This window comes from Ornithorhynchus anatinus, chromosome X1 (assembly GCF_004115215.2).
Source record: "Ornithorhynchus anatinus isolate Pmale09 chromosome X1, mOrnAna1.pri.v4, whole genome shotgun sequence".
NCBI classification, from domain to species: Eukaryota; Metazoa; Chordata; class Mammalia; order Monotremata; family Ornithorhynchidae; genus Ornithorhynchus; species Ornithorhynchus anatinus.
The window spans coordinates 86,071,580-86,084,266 of record NC_041749.1 but is presented as its reverse complement, the minus strand read 5'-3'; the positions used below and the strand labels follow the sequence as shown (position 1 = coordinate 86,084,266).

Below are 12,687 nucleotides of genomic sequence, written 5' to 3'. Positions count from 1 at the left end.
ACTTACATTCGACAGGAATGACTTAGCCACGCTTTGAGACTTGATGCTTTTAATATAACAACGAAGAATAACTATTTACAAAAGCAAGAACTGTACACATCTGCAGGATTTGCTTCACTCTACAACCAGACACGCTCATCTCTTTTATTGAGCACTTGCTGTGCAGAGCACTCTAAGCGCTCATGTCTCTTCCCACAACCGGGTGCCCGTGGCAGGAGTCCCGGTTGGTACAATGATCAGCGGGTAGCCGCCAGCACCCGAGTGGTCAGAAAATGTGACGTGTCCCCTGGCACTTCTGCAGCAGCTGACACCTGGGCCACATCACCAGTGGCTCATTTGGGGAACGTAGGCTGGGAATAGAATTTTAGCAGGATGTCGGGGAGAGAATAGATTAAGTATTAACTAAGGCTCGTTGGCTCATCTCATCCCTTGACGGTCACACGTAATCTGTGTTGAAGTCATAAGCGTCATCTTGCTCGGGCAACAGATCCAAATTAAGAGAGTCTTCTCTTTGGGCCCCAAGCTGTTCACCTTTGTGGAGAGGAAAAAAATGAGGTTTTAAAACAAAGATTGCATCCAAGTGGAGGCTGAGAAAACTACCACCCTTAAACCCACCTGAGCGGGGCCTTTCCAATAGTGCTTTAGCCTTTTCTGGCTTTTGGGCTGGCTCAAAGCTGACTTCAATATCCTCCTACAAGAAAAGAAAAAAATGTCAGGGTGGACTGGTTTCTGGCCCATGGACCTGTGAAGACTATTTTGTTTTCATTCTATTTCCTGGGGAGAGTCCAATGATTAACTTAGAATGAGTACACTTATGGAATGTAATTTCCCACAACCTATTTCCCTATTTGACCAGTTAGGTCTAGTTCACAGAAATTAACCCTTTGAAGCCACTGGCTTAAATTTTCAACCCAAATCCCTTTAAGTTCTTTGATTTACATCAGCACTGTCCTGATCCTCTTCCTCCATACTAGTGTCGTCGTCATCTTCTGACTCTTCCTCAGAGATGTGATTTTCATCTATTATGCCATTTATCAATCCAGAAGACTCAAACACAATACTGGAGTTCTTGCTAGGAGAGTGGATGGCTGGAAAGATAAAAGGTGTAAGTTGAATAAGTTCTTCTGACTTGCTTAGGGTGACAGACCGAATGCAAAACGGACACTTCTGTTAAAAAGCTAAGTCCCATTCACCTTTAATGCTGTTTGCGTTGTACTGAGCCAGCTGGTCTCGATTAAATCCCTGTTGCATGGCTGCTACGATATCTTCGTTAAGGTGTGGGGAAAAGTTGAAAGACCGAGGAGGTTTAGAATGATAGTTCAGTTTAGCTCTGGGGAAAGACGAGATATCCAAGATTATGACCGCACTGACACGTGTTGAGTTAAAAGGTTTAAGTTACTAAACAAGAGTCCTTACCCTGTCCACTCAGAGAGCAGCACTCTAGCAATACCGGGACTGTCCGGAACATTTCCCTTTTTATGCATTCCCCTCTTTTGCGCAAGCAATATTAAGAATTCCAGGGAATTTCTATAGTCTGGAATTTTGTAGTGTAGCATGATCTGAAATGAAACAGGAAAGGCTTTTCACCTGGTTCAGTGCTCATCTGAACGGCAAGCAAGACCAGGGGTTAATGCCCCCGCCCCCAATTCATTAAAGCCACCCATCTCAGGCTGGCCCTCTAGTTTACACAGGTTTGAGACTGAGTTTAGGGAATGGAGGGGAGGGGATTTTGAGAAGCAGCAGAATACTTTACCTGTTTCTTACTGCAGTGCTTCAAAACCGCACTCATCAACTCTAACACGCTCTTTTCATCTCCAGTATTTATGAGACTCCTCAAAGCTAGAGCAGCGGCCGAATTAGAAGGAGATGCAATAAGGCACGGACTATCTAGCATCTTTATTTGCTTGTCAACACGGACTACTTGCATGCTCCTAAAAAGAGAAAAACCACTGGTTTAAAAAAAAAAAAGCCAACATGGAAGTTAAAATTTAACATGAAACATGAAGCTCAGGGTTGGATTGAACAAACTCAGCATGGTATGTCAGTTCCAACTTTCATCATAGGCTTATGTTTAACAGAAATTTGAGCTTTTAAATTTTACTTATCTCACGTCCACAGAAGTCAAGCAGAAATTTCACCATTGAACAGGGCCTTCTGTATAAAACCTCAGGGATATCGATTCAAGTTATTATGGAGCCTGTTTATTCCACCAAAGCTCATTTAGGTGTCTATAACACTGCCTCTTTCGATGTCCCGACCCCTACGTTGGTACTACTTTATGATCCGATTCTAAATATCTGCAGGAAATTATCCATAATGGGCATGGGGTATTTTGTGTGTGTTTGGGGGTGGCGAAGCACACCTACCTGGTAATTCCCCTGGCTGGACCCACTTGGCAAGCGCTTGTTTTTTTTAAGCTATTGATTATGCTACTTTTCCCCACACTAGGGAAACCTATACATTGGAGGAAAAACAAATACAACCATTAAAATCAGATACATAAATATTTGCTGGCAACCTGCAGGATTCCCACTAGACCTAGTGTCCTCAGAGCAAGATCAGAGTTGGATCTGATGTCTTCACTTATACAGTAAGACTATTTGTTTCCTCATCACTTCTCACTCAACTACTTGAAAAGGATGTAAAAACAAGCTGATGAATCAACTTGGAATGTGCTACGGCTTTTAAAAAAGTAGTCAGCTTTTTAGATGTCCACCTGAAAGTTACTACCACCAAAGCAGTCCCACTGCACCCACTTATCAAACCTCCAGGAGGTAGGATAGGAAAATTTGTTTTCCACAGCTTGACTCGGAGGTAGTTAACTCACAAGGATTCTCCCCCGAGTGCCATCGCCGACAAAAAGAATCGGCTCCCAAGAATTGGCTTTAAAAGGAAAGAAGCATCCCCATGGGAATCCACTTCCTTGCTACGGGATGGAGCAGTAACTCTCAGGGCAAATCTCCAGGTTAATTACTTGATAAAAATAAGCTCCTGAGGAAAGGGCTGTAGCAATCGCAGGGGCTAATGTCCACTCACCAATCACGCCAACATGGAGAGTCTCATTGTCCGTCTCGCAAAAGTTCTGAAGAAGTTTTAATAGGCCCTCGCCTCCAACGCAGACACGGCCAATTGAGAGGTTGATAGGGCCAGCTTTACTATCCCTTTGCTTCTTCCTTGACTTAAAAAACCCCAATTAAATATCAGTCAAGTACCACAAACCCTCCCTGGAACCATACAATAGCCACATAAGCAAATCCCCTCGTAGGCCCTGTTTCAGCAGTTCAAACGTAAACCTCCTAAATTATCTTTTGTAACATTTCCCTAAGATTGACTTCATAGGGGCCAATCTCAGAGTGAGGCTTTGATAGCCTGAGAAATGACCATTTGGTTCATTTCAAACCAGCGATAGCAGCGAAACCCTCTAATGAATGGGATGAAATCAGAGTTGGATCTTGTATTCTTCACTCTTGTATCCAGAGCGATCAGTTTCATCACAGTTCAACCCAGACAAAAATGAGCCCGCCAAACATCTTACTGCCACAACCTGGTAAGTCTTACCGGGTTTACTTTATCTTTTGGTTGCACGGAGGATTTGAAAATCACCGTTGGAAATTCTTTCTGCAAGTACCACAACCATTTCCTCAAGTTTTCCTTTGGTACCAGATCTGGGAAAGAAAATTAGTTAAAAACAAGTTGCCAACATTGAGATTGGCACCTGGCCTGGTGGGATTTTCTTGAACCAGGTCCAACTGGATTAATTTTCTGTTTTATATTGTTTAATTTGAAGACATGTTAAAACGAGGCAGGTTTTAGTTTTTCTTAGTAAGCAATGATGCGGTTTTAATATAAATACAATATGCTTTGCCAAATGTTTTTGTTCAAATTTATCTAGTTACTAAACTTCAGCATTAGAGATGAGCCACCTAAATTTTCCACCAACACTCTAACATGCAAGCAGCGATATTGATTGGCCCCCAACATTCCTTTGATCACGGGCAGCAAGTATGTACGTTAATATGGGCAAGTTTTAGGTCAGAGTTGGATCTTACAGTCTTCAGTGGTATATCAGACTGATCAGATATTTTCCTCATTCCTCACACAAGCCATATGGCAGAACCTCCCCCACCCCCCCCAATCGTGGTTGTTTTCCTTCCTTACCTGTTTTATTTAAGACAAGCAGTAGCTTTTTGTTTCCTCCCGACTGGATAATGAGTTGTTCCACCTGAGAACACCTGCACCCTAGAGGATCCCTGGCATCTAAAACTTCCAACACAACATCCGACTCCTCAATCACCTACACACACACACACACAAAAATCCAGATCAGAACCATACACTTCTTCAGCGGCAGAACTAAAATCAATCACAAGATCATCCTCATCAATACTGGGGCAAAATCAGAGTTGGATCTGATGTCTTCACCGTCACAATAAGACTATGTGTATCATCATCATCTCTTGCCCAAATGAAGAAAATGACCGGAAAGGCAAATTAAATATTCTGTAGGAATGACTGGCCTAATCACATCGTGAGAAACCCAACAGGGCCATCACCACTTGTGTACATGATCTTCCTTCACCCCATAAGTCAGAAAGAGAAAATAGTACTCTCCCACGTACTTAGTCTCCTCCTCCTACCCCGGACGAGCATTTACGTCCTGCCGCCACTGCCAGTGAATTCACACCCTTCAGTCGCTCCCCTTACCTGCAATTAATTTTAATGTCTGTCTCCCCCATTAGACACTAAACTCCCCAAGGAGAGGGACTGTGTCTAGTGACCGTATCGCCCTCTCCCAAATGCCTAGTACAGTGCTCGGCACAAGATAAGCCCTAAATAAAAACCCCTGATGGATTGTTGGGAAAATACCTTTTTAAGTTCCCTACAAAAGGATTCTTTTAGATTTCTGTTGTCCGGTTGGTTTGATGGCTGTTCTTTGGGTTTCACAGGCTCCTGAATAATGCGAGAAAAGGACATAAATTCAGAATCTGAACATGAGGTAAAACTAATATATAATCTTAGATATCATCACCTTAAATATAGCACTTTTCCCCAAAGCCCTAAAATATTAGCGATCTCATTTTGTCCTCACAATGTCCCTCTGAGATAAGGCAGAAGCAGAGTTCAACCTAACAGCCTCCATTTTATAGATGAGAAAACCAAGGCTTGCTCAAGATCACTTAGCAGGCCGCCAGTAGCAGAGCTGGCCTAGAACCCAGGACCCTCCAATGGCCAGATTCATGCCCTTTTAAAAGGAGGCAACCTTCACTACAACAAATGGGGACTAAAGGCTGTGAGCCCCACATGGGACAACCTGATTACCTTGTATCTACCCCAGCGCTTAGAAGAGTGCTTGGCACATAGTAAGCGCTTAACAAATTCCATAATAATACTACCTGAGAGTGCTGAGATGGCTTTTGAGTTGCCATGGCTAAGCAGGGAAAAAGGTGCAAACAAGCAAGGAATTGGAGGTGTAACAGGAACAGATTATGGGCTGGGATGTAATGGAAGACAACAGAGAATTACCGTCAGCTTGAAACAAGACGTCAGAAATTTAATTTTATTGAAACGTCCATGGAGTCACCTGAGACTTAGGATCTGTGGGGCAAGGAAGATGGTCATATCGGCTAGAGTTGTGGATATGGAAATCATCTGGGTAATTGATGTCGTGAGCGGAACTCCCCGTGAAATCAAGTTTAATGTGAGAAGAGCAGAGGGCCCAAAAATGAGCCCCGAGGGATACCCACAGATGAAGGGGGCGAGAAGAATGGGAGCCAGCAAATGATATCGGGCAGACCAGGTGAGAACCAGGAGAGTACTACCTACCATGATGAAAGCAGCAGAATGGAGGCCATGGGCATAGATGGCCAATTCCAGTTTAGGCAGGAAAGGACTGAGAGTTGGAGGGTGCCCTAAGGACAGAATTTTTCTGGTAGAGATTTGTACTCGCTTGAAAGCAAAGAGGCAAGGAGCCAGAAGAATGAGACTTTTGCAAGACAAGTAAGCGTATTTCAAGTGTGGGAATAGGGACCGAAGCTTAAGTAGAAGGGTTAGCCTTCAAGAGTCATCAAGAGTTCTCCTGGAAACGACAGTGAAAGGAGAATGTGGATTTGAGGGAAGCGAACAGCCATACCTTCTTTACCGGTTCTTCCTTTGGGGGAGAAACATTTTGAGCTTCTAGTTTTTTCTTGGCCTGTTCCTTCTGTCTCTCCAATTTCTGCTTTTGTTTTAATTCTTCAAGCTATTTCCCCATCATGGAAAAGAAGTGGAAAAGAGTTTACTATTGGGCAGGTTTATTAAAATGCACTTTTCTTGTCACCCCAGTAAAAGACCTCAGAACCGCTAAACCTCTAGGCCTGAGCCTGGATGAGATGGAGGGAGTCCAAGGCTCCTTAATAACTCACCCTAGGTAAGTGTGTATTTGATTGAATTTCTAATTAATTTCCACCACCCACTTCGGTACTCGCATACTTACCGCCCCACAATTCCCCCATCCTGTAGCCCTCGTAATCGCCTCTCTAGGTTGTGTAGGGCAGGATTCAAATCTTCTAATTCTACTGCCCTTTCCCAAGAGCTTAGTACAGTTCAGGAGGTGCTCAATAAATACAGCTGACTGATTTGCAATTTTGCCGTACCTGCTGCTTCCTTTGCTCGGCCTCTCGAAGAAGTGCCTCCTTAAAAGGAGCACTGTTTGGAATTCCTGGATCGGTCTTTCGCTTTTTATGTCCTCGTTTCTTGGCTTCTTTTCTGACCTTTCTCTTGTGCTCCCGTACCTATCATAAGCAGGGGAAAAACAATTCCTCAGGTCAGTTCAAGGTCGCTCGGTCGATCTAGAGAACACACCACGCCCACATGGGGCAGAAGTCTGATTTACCTTTGTCATTAAATATTTGTTTCAACCACAAAGGCAAGGGAGAAAGAAATTAGGGAGATTGTCGGTAGACGAGATGGGTCCCAATCCCCAACAACTCTTGCATTCGGGGAAGGCCATCAGCAGAGGCAAATATAACAAGAAAAACCTCCCTCCCTCGGTAGTGATTCTGTAGGAATACTTCCTAGTCGGTCCCATGCCCCACTTGGGACAATACAGAGTCCGAGGATTCCTGGCTTGTGACGTTCCTAGGTGCGGTGCTCGCACCCGGAATTTGGCGCTACCAATCTTCTAACCGCCGTTTCTGCGGATCGAGGGTGAAAGGCCTAGTCTGTAGGTGTAACTCTGACTTTCCCGTGGGTTTGTGCAGGCGACCCACCTTTTTTTGGATCTTGTACCGCTTATGGCAGGACATCCGCTTACTTGCTTTCTTCAGCTCTGAAAACAGAGAGACACGTAAGACAAAGCAGAGACCGGCCTTCCTCTAAAATAGTACTGTCCAAGCCGATCCAGTTAAAGGCATCTGGCAGCCCACGCCAGCCTTCCTCACCAGGGTTTGAGCGTCCCCCCTCCGATATATATATTTCTGAGATTGGGGTCAAACCAATGTATTAACCCCCGGGGAAATCCTACTGAAGACGCGTCCTATCTGTTCAAAATCACGCCAACTATTAAACGTCTGAAAAGGCGACTGTCACAATCCCCCAAATTCCGGGCCGGAAGATAACGATAACGACTGTGATATTTGTTAAGTGCTTACTATATGGCAAACACTGTAGTAAATGCTGGAAGAGTTACAAGATCCTTAGGTCAGACACCGTCCCCTGTCCCGCGTGGGGCCCGCAGTACTTGGGGGGCGGGGGGGGAAGGGAACAGGCATCGAATCCCCATTTCACAGATGAGGAGAACGAGGCACAGAAGCAAAGTGACTCGCCCAAGACCACACAGAAGTCAAGTGGCGGATCCGGGATTAGAATCCAGGTCCTGACTTCTCTACCAGGTCCCGTTGCCGCCGCACCGATCCGCCTGATCCCTGAGACTATCCCGTACCCAAAAGACTAATAATAATAATGTTGGTATTTGGTAAATGCTTACTATGTGCCAAGCACTGTTCTAAGCGCTGGGACAGATATAAGGTTGTCCCAGGTGGGGCTCACGGTCTTAATCCCCATTCTCCAGATGAGGTAACCAAGACACGGAGAAGTTCCGTGGCTTGCCCGAGGTCACACAGCAGACAAGTGGCAGAGCCTGGATTAGAACCCACGACCTCTGACTCCCAAGCCCGGGCTCTTGCCACTAAGCCACGCTGCGTTCTGCTGGAAGGCCACTCTCAACCATCGCTCCCCGTTACAGTCGCCCAAAGCATCAGCCATTTTCTCCCTGGGCCCGAGGACACGTGCTCAGCTCCCCGGCGGGAAGTCTTCGGGTTCCAATCCCGGCTCCGCCACCTGTCTGCTGTGTGACCTCGGGCAAGTCACTTCACCTCTCTGTGCCTCGGTTCCCTCATCCGGAAAATGGGGTTGGAGCCTGTGAGCCCCACGTGGGACGGGGACCGTGTCCAACCCGATCTGCTTGTATCCATCCCAGCGCTCGGCACGTAAAAAGCGCTGAAGAAATATCATTATTATCATTATCAGGTCACGGAGGTGAACCAAATCCCCGGGCTTTCTTTCCCGGAGCGGCGAATCCGCTCGGTCCCGGTTAAGGACCGGTGAGATCGTGCCGGGCGACAAACGGCAGGATCCTCTTTTCACGGTATCCCTCGGGCGCTATAACGGACGCCGGGGGTAGTTACGAGATCATCAAGTTGGCCACAGCCCGTGTCCCTCGTGGGGCCCGGTCTTCATCCCCGTTTTACAGATGAAGAAACTGAGGCCCGGAGAAGCGAAGCGCCTTGCCGCCAGACACGTGGCGGGGCCGGGATCAGAACCCAGGGCCTGCCTCCCAGGCCGGGGTTCTTCCCACTCGGCCGCCCCGCGGAAGGTGGGGCCCGATCGGTGGGTTGGTAGGCGAAGAGGGCGGAGACGCGGGATCCCCGAACTCTACTCACTAGGCCGCTTCATGGCGGCGGCGGGTGGAGTCCTCCCGGCCGGCGCGTCCGCACAGCTCCGGCACCACGTGCGACTGGGGCGCGCCCGTCCCGACGCGTCAGAGTGATGCGGCGCGGCGCCGTAAAGCACGTCGGGAGCGAGCGCGTGCACGCCTTGACGCACGCACGGACGCACGTACGCTCCCTCCCTCCCTCCCTCCCTCGCTCCCCTCTTCTGGCCCCCACCCAATTCCTTGTACGCTCACGGTCGTGCAGAGCCGGTGTCGCTTGGAGGCCGTGCGGCGGGCTTTGCAGCGGCGGCGGCGGGGACGGACGCCGCCGGGGCCGGCCGGGGGCGAGGGGGCCCCAGGAGGAGCCGCAGGAACGATAGGAGGGCGACCCGAGGAACAGCAGCCGTGGCGGCCACGGGGCGGGGTGCGGCGGTCGGGGACCGCGGCCGGGGCTGCAGGCGGAGGAACAGCTGGGTAAGGCCGACGGTTCCGGCGGTGGCGGCGCCGGGAGGCCGGGCCCGGGCTCCTTTGTGTGTCCGCTCGCCGGGGGCATCCTCCGGGGTTGGGGGAAGCGCGAAACCGCCGCCCCCAAGTCCCCCCTCCGCTCCGGGCCCTGGTCCTTCCCCCTTTTTGCTCCCGTTTTGGGGGTTCGGGGACCTTTGTACGGGGCCGCGTCCTCTCCTGCCCGCACTCGTAGCGAAGCGCCTCCTCCCCTCCCCCGCTCTCACCTGCCTTCCCCTTTGTTTCCTCCTCCTGGGCACATTTTCCTTTCCAGCCCCGCTCACAGATAGACACGCGCGTACCCCGAAGTTGCCGGATTTCCCCCCTTGCCTTTTCTAATGGGCATCTCGCAGATGTCAAAGTCCCGAGTTGCTCCGATCTCCCGCCTCCCCGGTGGCGGGTTGTCGGGGTTAATGGGGTTTGGGTGGCGGAAGAAGGCCCCGCAGGGCGAAGAGGGGTTCAGTCCCTCAGCGGTCCTCGTCGAGCGCCCACCCTGCGCCGAGCCCCGTTCTCGGCGCCCGGGAGAGGACGGTGCAGTGGAGCTAGCGAGGGAATTTCCAGACTTGCGGGTTGACGCCAGGATTTGGGCGACTCCTCGCCCCGTACTTTATCAACTTCCAATTCCGGCCAGGTCCATCCCCGGGCCTACAGGTTGGGGGGGACCGACGCCCAGGTAAGGAAAGGACGGGGCCGAGGGGGAGCGTAATATCGCTGACCGAGCCGCTCCCGGGAACTGCTTTGGGCTACGGTCTCGCTTGCAAACCCCAGTGGAATGCAATCCCGGCACGCCGGGTGAGAGAGGCCAAATCATCACCCAGATCTGGCACCTTACCTCCAAACCACTATCTGAGAGTTGAATCTCTCAGTCCTGTTTCACTCAGAGCTGCCCCCAAACTCGAATTTCCCACTGCAGACCCAGCGTGAGGTGTCAAACCGCTCTCCCTTGTTGTGTCGCTACTACTAAAGCGTCAGAAATAGCTTTCGTTTGGTCAGAAAACGTGGGGGAGGGGGAGTGTGTTTGGTGATTGAAAACGTTGTCATTCATTTGCTCCCTGTTGTTTTGGTGCCCTCTTCCAATACCGTATGTGTATCCTGTGAGCGGAAGGTGTTTTTTTCCCCTCCACAGTCCAGTTTGGACCCCACTTGCGGCACCCAGTGAGTTTTGTTTTCTCAAATCCCTTTAAAAGAGCCCGAAAGCCTGTCAAGCATCGTGACACGCATTGCGTACTCTGAGAGAGAAATTAAGGAATTTTCTGAACCGAAGAGTGTCCGGGATCGGAGGCCTCGGTGAATAAAACGCAGATATAGGTAGACTAGATTAAAAATGCCAGCTCGATGTTTTGGAAGATAGAAGATGAATCTTGGCGGTTAGGGGTTGGCTCATAACGTGCCTGAGGTTTTCAGAGAGCTGGTGTTTTACTGTTTTCCGGCCAACAGGATGTTGCTTGTATTTCAGAAATTACACTTGCTCCGTTGTAGCAACTAGAGGATTTTGAGGCGAAACAGTGGATCTTGTGTAGATCAGACTAGATGCTTAAAACACTTTGATTCTGGAGTATCATTAAATGGTAGCAGGATGCCTATAAATCTTTATATCTGAATCGAAGGGAAAACAGTTGGCAGGCTTTTTCTGGAGGGGAAAATAGAGGCTTTTCAATAGGATTCGCCGTGTTTGAACGGTTGGGAAGTCTTTGACCGCATTCTGCAGCTACGAAAGACATAAGGGAATTTTAAAATGTTGGCTGAAGGATATGAAAAAAAGTCGAATTCTAAAGCCAGGTAGATAAGTTACAGAAAATTTTCCAGGCTGCCAGAACTTTTAAGTCAGTGCCCCGTCCCTCTTCCCATCCTCAGGTTAGTCTGTTCGACTGTATAGATGATAAAACAAATAAAATAGCCCCTTTTCTATAATCTGCATCTTATATTATTGGCCCCAGGCTCGAGACTGAAATGCAGCGTTGTGTTGAGTGTATTTCCTGGAAACAGCTTTAGTCCCCCCCCAAAACTTACTGTGACTAGCGTGACTGAGCTGGGGATCGTAGGCTTTAAAAATACACGCTTCTGTTTGCAATAGATACCATTTCTGAGTCGTTAAAATGGATTACAAGAAATTTTCTTCCTAAATACACGTGTATTAGCCCAGAGGCATGAGTAGTTTGAAATAGAAATTGTATATACGTTTTCTGTATATTTTAGTTTGCCAAGTGCTGTTTTGATTCTGTTATCGAGTGTGTGCTGTAGTCCTGTCAGGGTGCAGTTGCTTTATATTGTTAAACAACTCGTCTTGGGGTAGAGAGCAGTTTCCAGTCTGATCCAATCTAATGCATCTGGCTGGTAACTTTTTTCTTTCAGAAGCATGAAATAGAAATGTAGTTTTTACCAAGAAACGAGGTTGGTAATGTTTTTATTTAGTTCAATTTTATATGTTCCTGACGGTTTATATGGCCTTTGTTTATCTATCACTGAAGAGGACATCTTGTAGAGAAGTGCACATCTTTTCTGAATTGATATTGCCTGCAAGCCTTTCCTAGTCTGACTCTGTCATATAAAAACTCTTCTTTGTTTTCTCTCGCCGCACCTCTTTCCCCCTCCCCCAAACACATACTGACTTTCGTCTCTGAGACGGAACTCCCTTCAGTCAAATGGAGTGAGAGTTGAGCAGTCACGTTTTTCTTTCTAACGTCTGATTTAAGAACAGTTTACTCCAAACAAGGGGTAACATCTGTGAAGCATCGGCAGGGCCACCAGAAAAATGCACCAGTGCAATATCGGATTTTTTTTGTTAATTCCAGAAATTCGGTATTTCTTTCCCTGCAGAAGATATTAGCAGAAGCTTTATAGGTATACGAAAACTAATTTTTATGCTCCTTCTCCTCCACAACTTACCGTAGTAGTTCTACTTGAATGCTTTCGGTCGTCTCAGGCCTCCTTTTTAATCCTTGACCCTTTCCTTCCTTGTTCTTTTCTTTCAGTTTTGAATGTACTAACACCTTTGCCGAATCAGCACTTCTAAAGCCCTGCTTTCTCCTGCTAGTTTAACTTGGCCTTCAGAAATTATGAGGAGCCTGGCTTTTCGAGGCACTGGTTGTGCTCTGGTAAATCTGGTAAATTACTGATCCTCTGCACACCCTTTCTGCTTTTCCTGTCCCTGTCCCCCGCTGCTCACACTTTGGACCTTTTGAGTTTTCTTATTCTTTTCATAAAGAATTTCTCAATGTCATCAAGCTCATCTGAGTGCTTGGAATAGATCCTTTCCAGAGTATAACACGTCGGCACTT

General features: G+C 47.9%; 2 protein-coding genes and 5 non-coding genes across 13 annotated transcripts in view; 1 reads left to right on the top strand and 6 right to left on the bottom strand.

Moving 5' to 3' along the window:
- Positions 1-32: 32 nt before the first annotated feature.
- GNL3 (G protein nucleolar 3) lies at positions 33-9,000 on the bottom strand. Its single transcript, XM_001513936.5, has 15 exons — positions 8,919-9,000; positions 7,248-7,306; positions 6,633-6,770; positions 6,131-6,238; positions 4,867-4,950; positions 4,159-4,294; positions 3,559-3,665; positions 3,037-3,178; positions 2,367-2,454; positions 1,754-1,931; positions 1,417-1,559; positions 1,194-1,330; positions 940-1,088; positions 616-691; positions 33-531 (listed from the first exon to the last, which is right to left on the bottom strand). Exons 1-15 carry the CDS (start codon positions 8,929-8,931, stop codon positions 437-439), a joined length of 1,653 nt encoding a protein of 550 aa, XP_001513986.1. The 5' UTR covers positions 8,932-9,000; the 3' UTR covers positions 33-436.
- On the bottom strand, positions 1,998-2,072 carry LOC114806796. Its single transcript, XR_003754858.1, has one exon. It is a non-coding gene; the product is annotated as a small nucleolar RNA SNORD69 (small nucleolar RNA).
- LOC114806795 lies at positions 2,546-2,617 on the bottom strand. The gene has a single exon (XR_003754857.1). It is a non-coding gene; the product is annotated as a small nucleolar RNA SNORD19 (small nucleolar RNA).
- On the bottom strand, positions 3,428-3,508 carry LOC114806809. The gene has a single exon (XR_003754867.1). It is a non-coding gene; the product is annotated as a small nucleolar RNA SNORD19B (small nucleolar RNA).
- On the bottom strand, positions 4,020-4,096 carry LOC114806793. The gene has a single exon (XR_003754855.1). It is a non-coding gene; the product is annotated as a small nucleolar RNA SNORD19 (small nucleolar RNA).
- LOC114806794 lies at positions 4,385-4,459 on the bottom strand. The gene has a single exon (XR_003754856.1). It is a non-coding gene; the product is annotated as a small nucleolar RNA SNORD19 (small nucleolar RNA).
- Positions 9,001-9,166: 166 nt separating the features above from the next.
- PBRM1 (polybromo 1) overlaps positions 9,167-12,687 on the top strand; it is a 98,906-nt gene continuing 95,385 nt past the window's right edge. For 4 of the 7 annotated variants that reach the window (XM_029051173.2, XM_029051169.2, XM_029051170.2 and 1 more), the window contains exon 1: positions 9,167-9,382. The gene's annotated coding sequence lies outside the window, so the exon portion shown is untranslated. The remainder of the gene's footprint in view (positions 9,383-12,687) is intronic. The other 3 variants (XM_029051174.2, XM_029051172.2, XM_029051171.2) reach the window with 1 other exon arrangement.

What these genes read in the sequence shown, in the direction of transcription:
- GNL3 (XM_001513936.5), bottom strand. An exon ending in TCTCCATGTTGGCGTGATTG is followed by an intron (nt 2,455 to 3,036) that starts GTGAGTGGACAT and finishes TCCAATGTATAG; the next exon opens with GTTTCCCTAGTGTGGGGAAA. An exon ending in CTGCTCTCTGAGTGGACAGG is followed by an intron (nt 1,331 to 1,416) that starts GTAAGGACTCTT and finishes GTCTTTCCCCAG; the next exon opens with AGCTAAACTGAACTATCATT.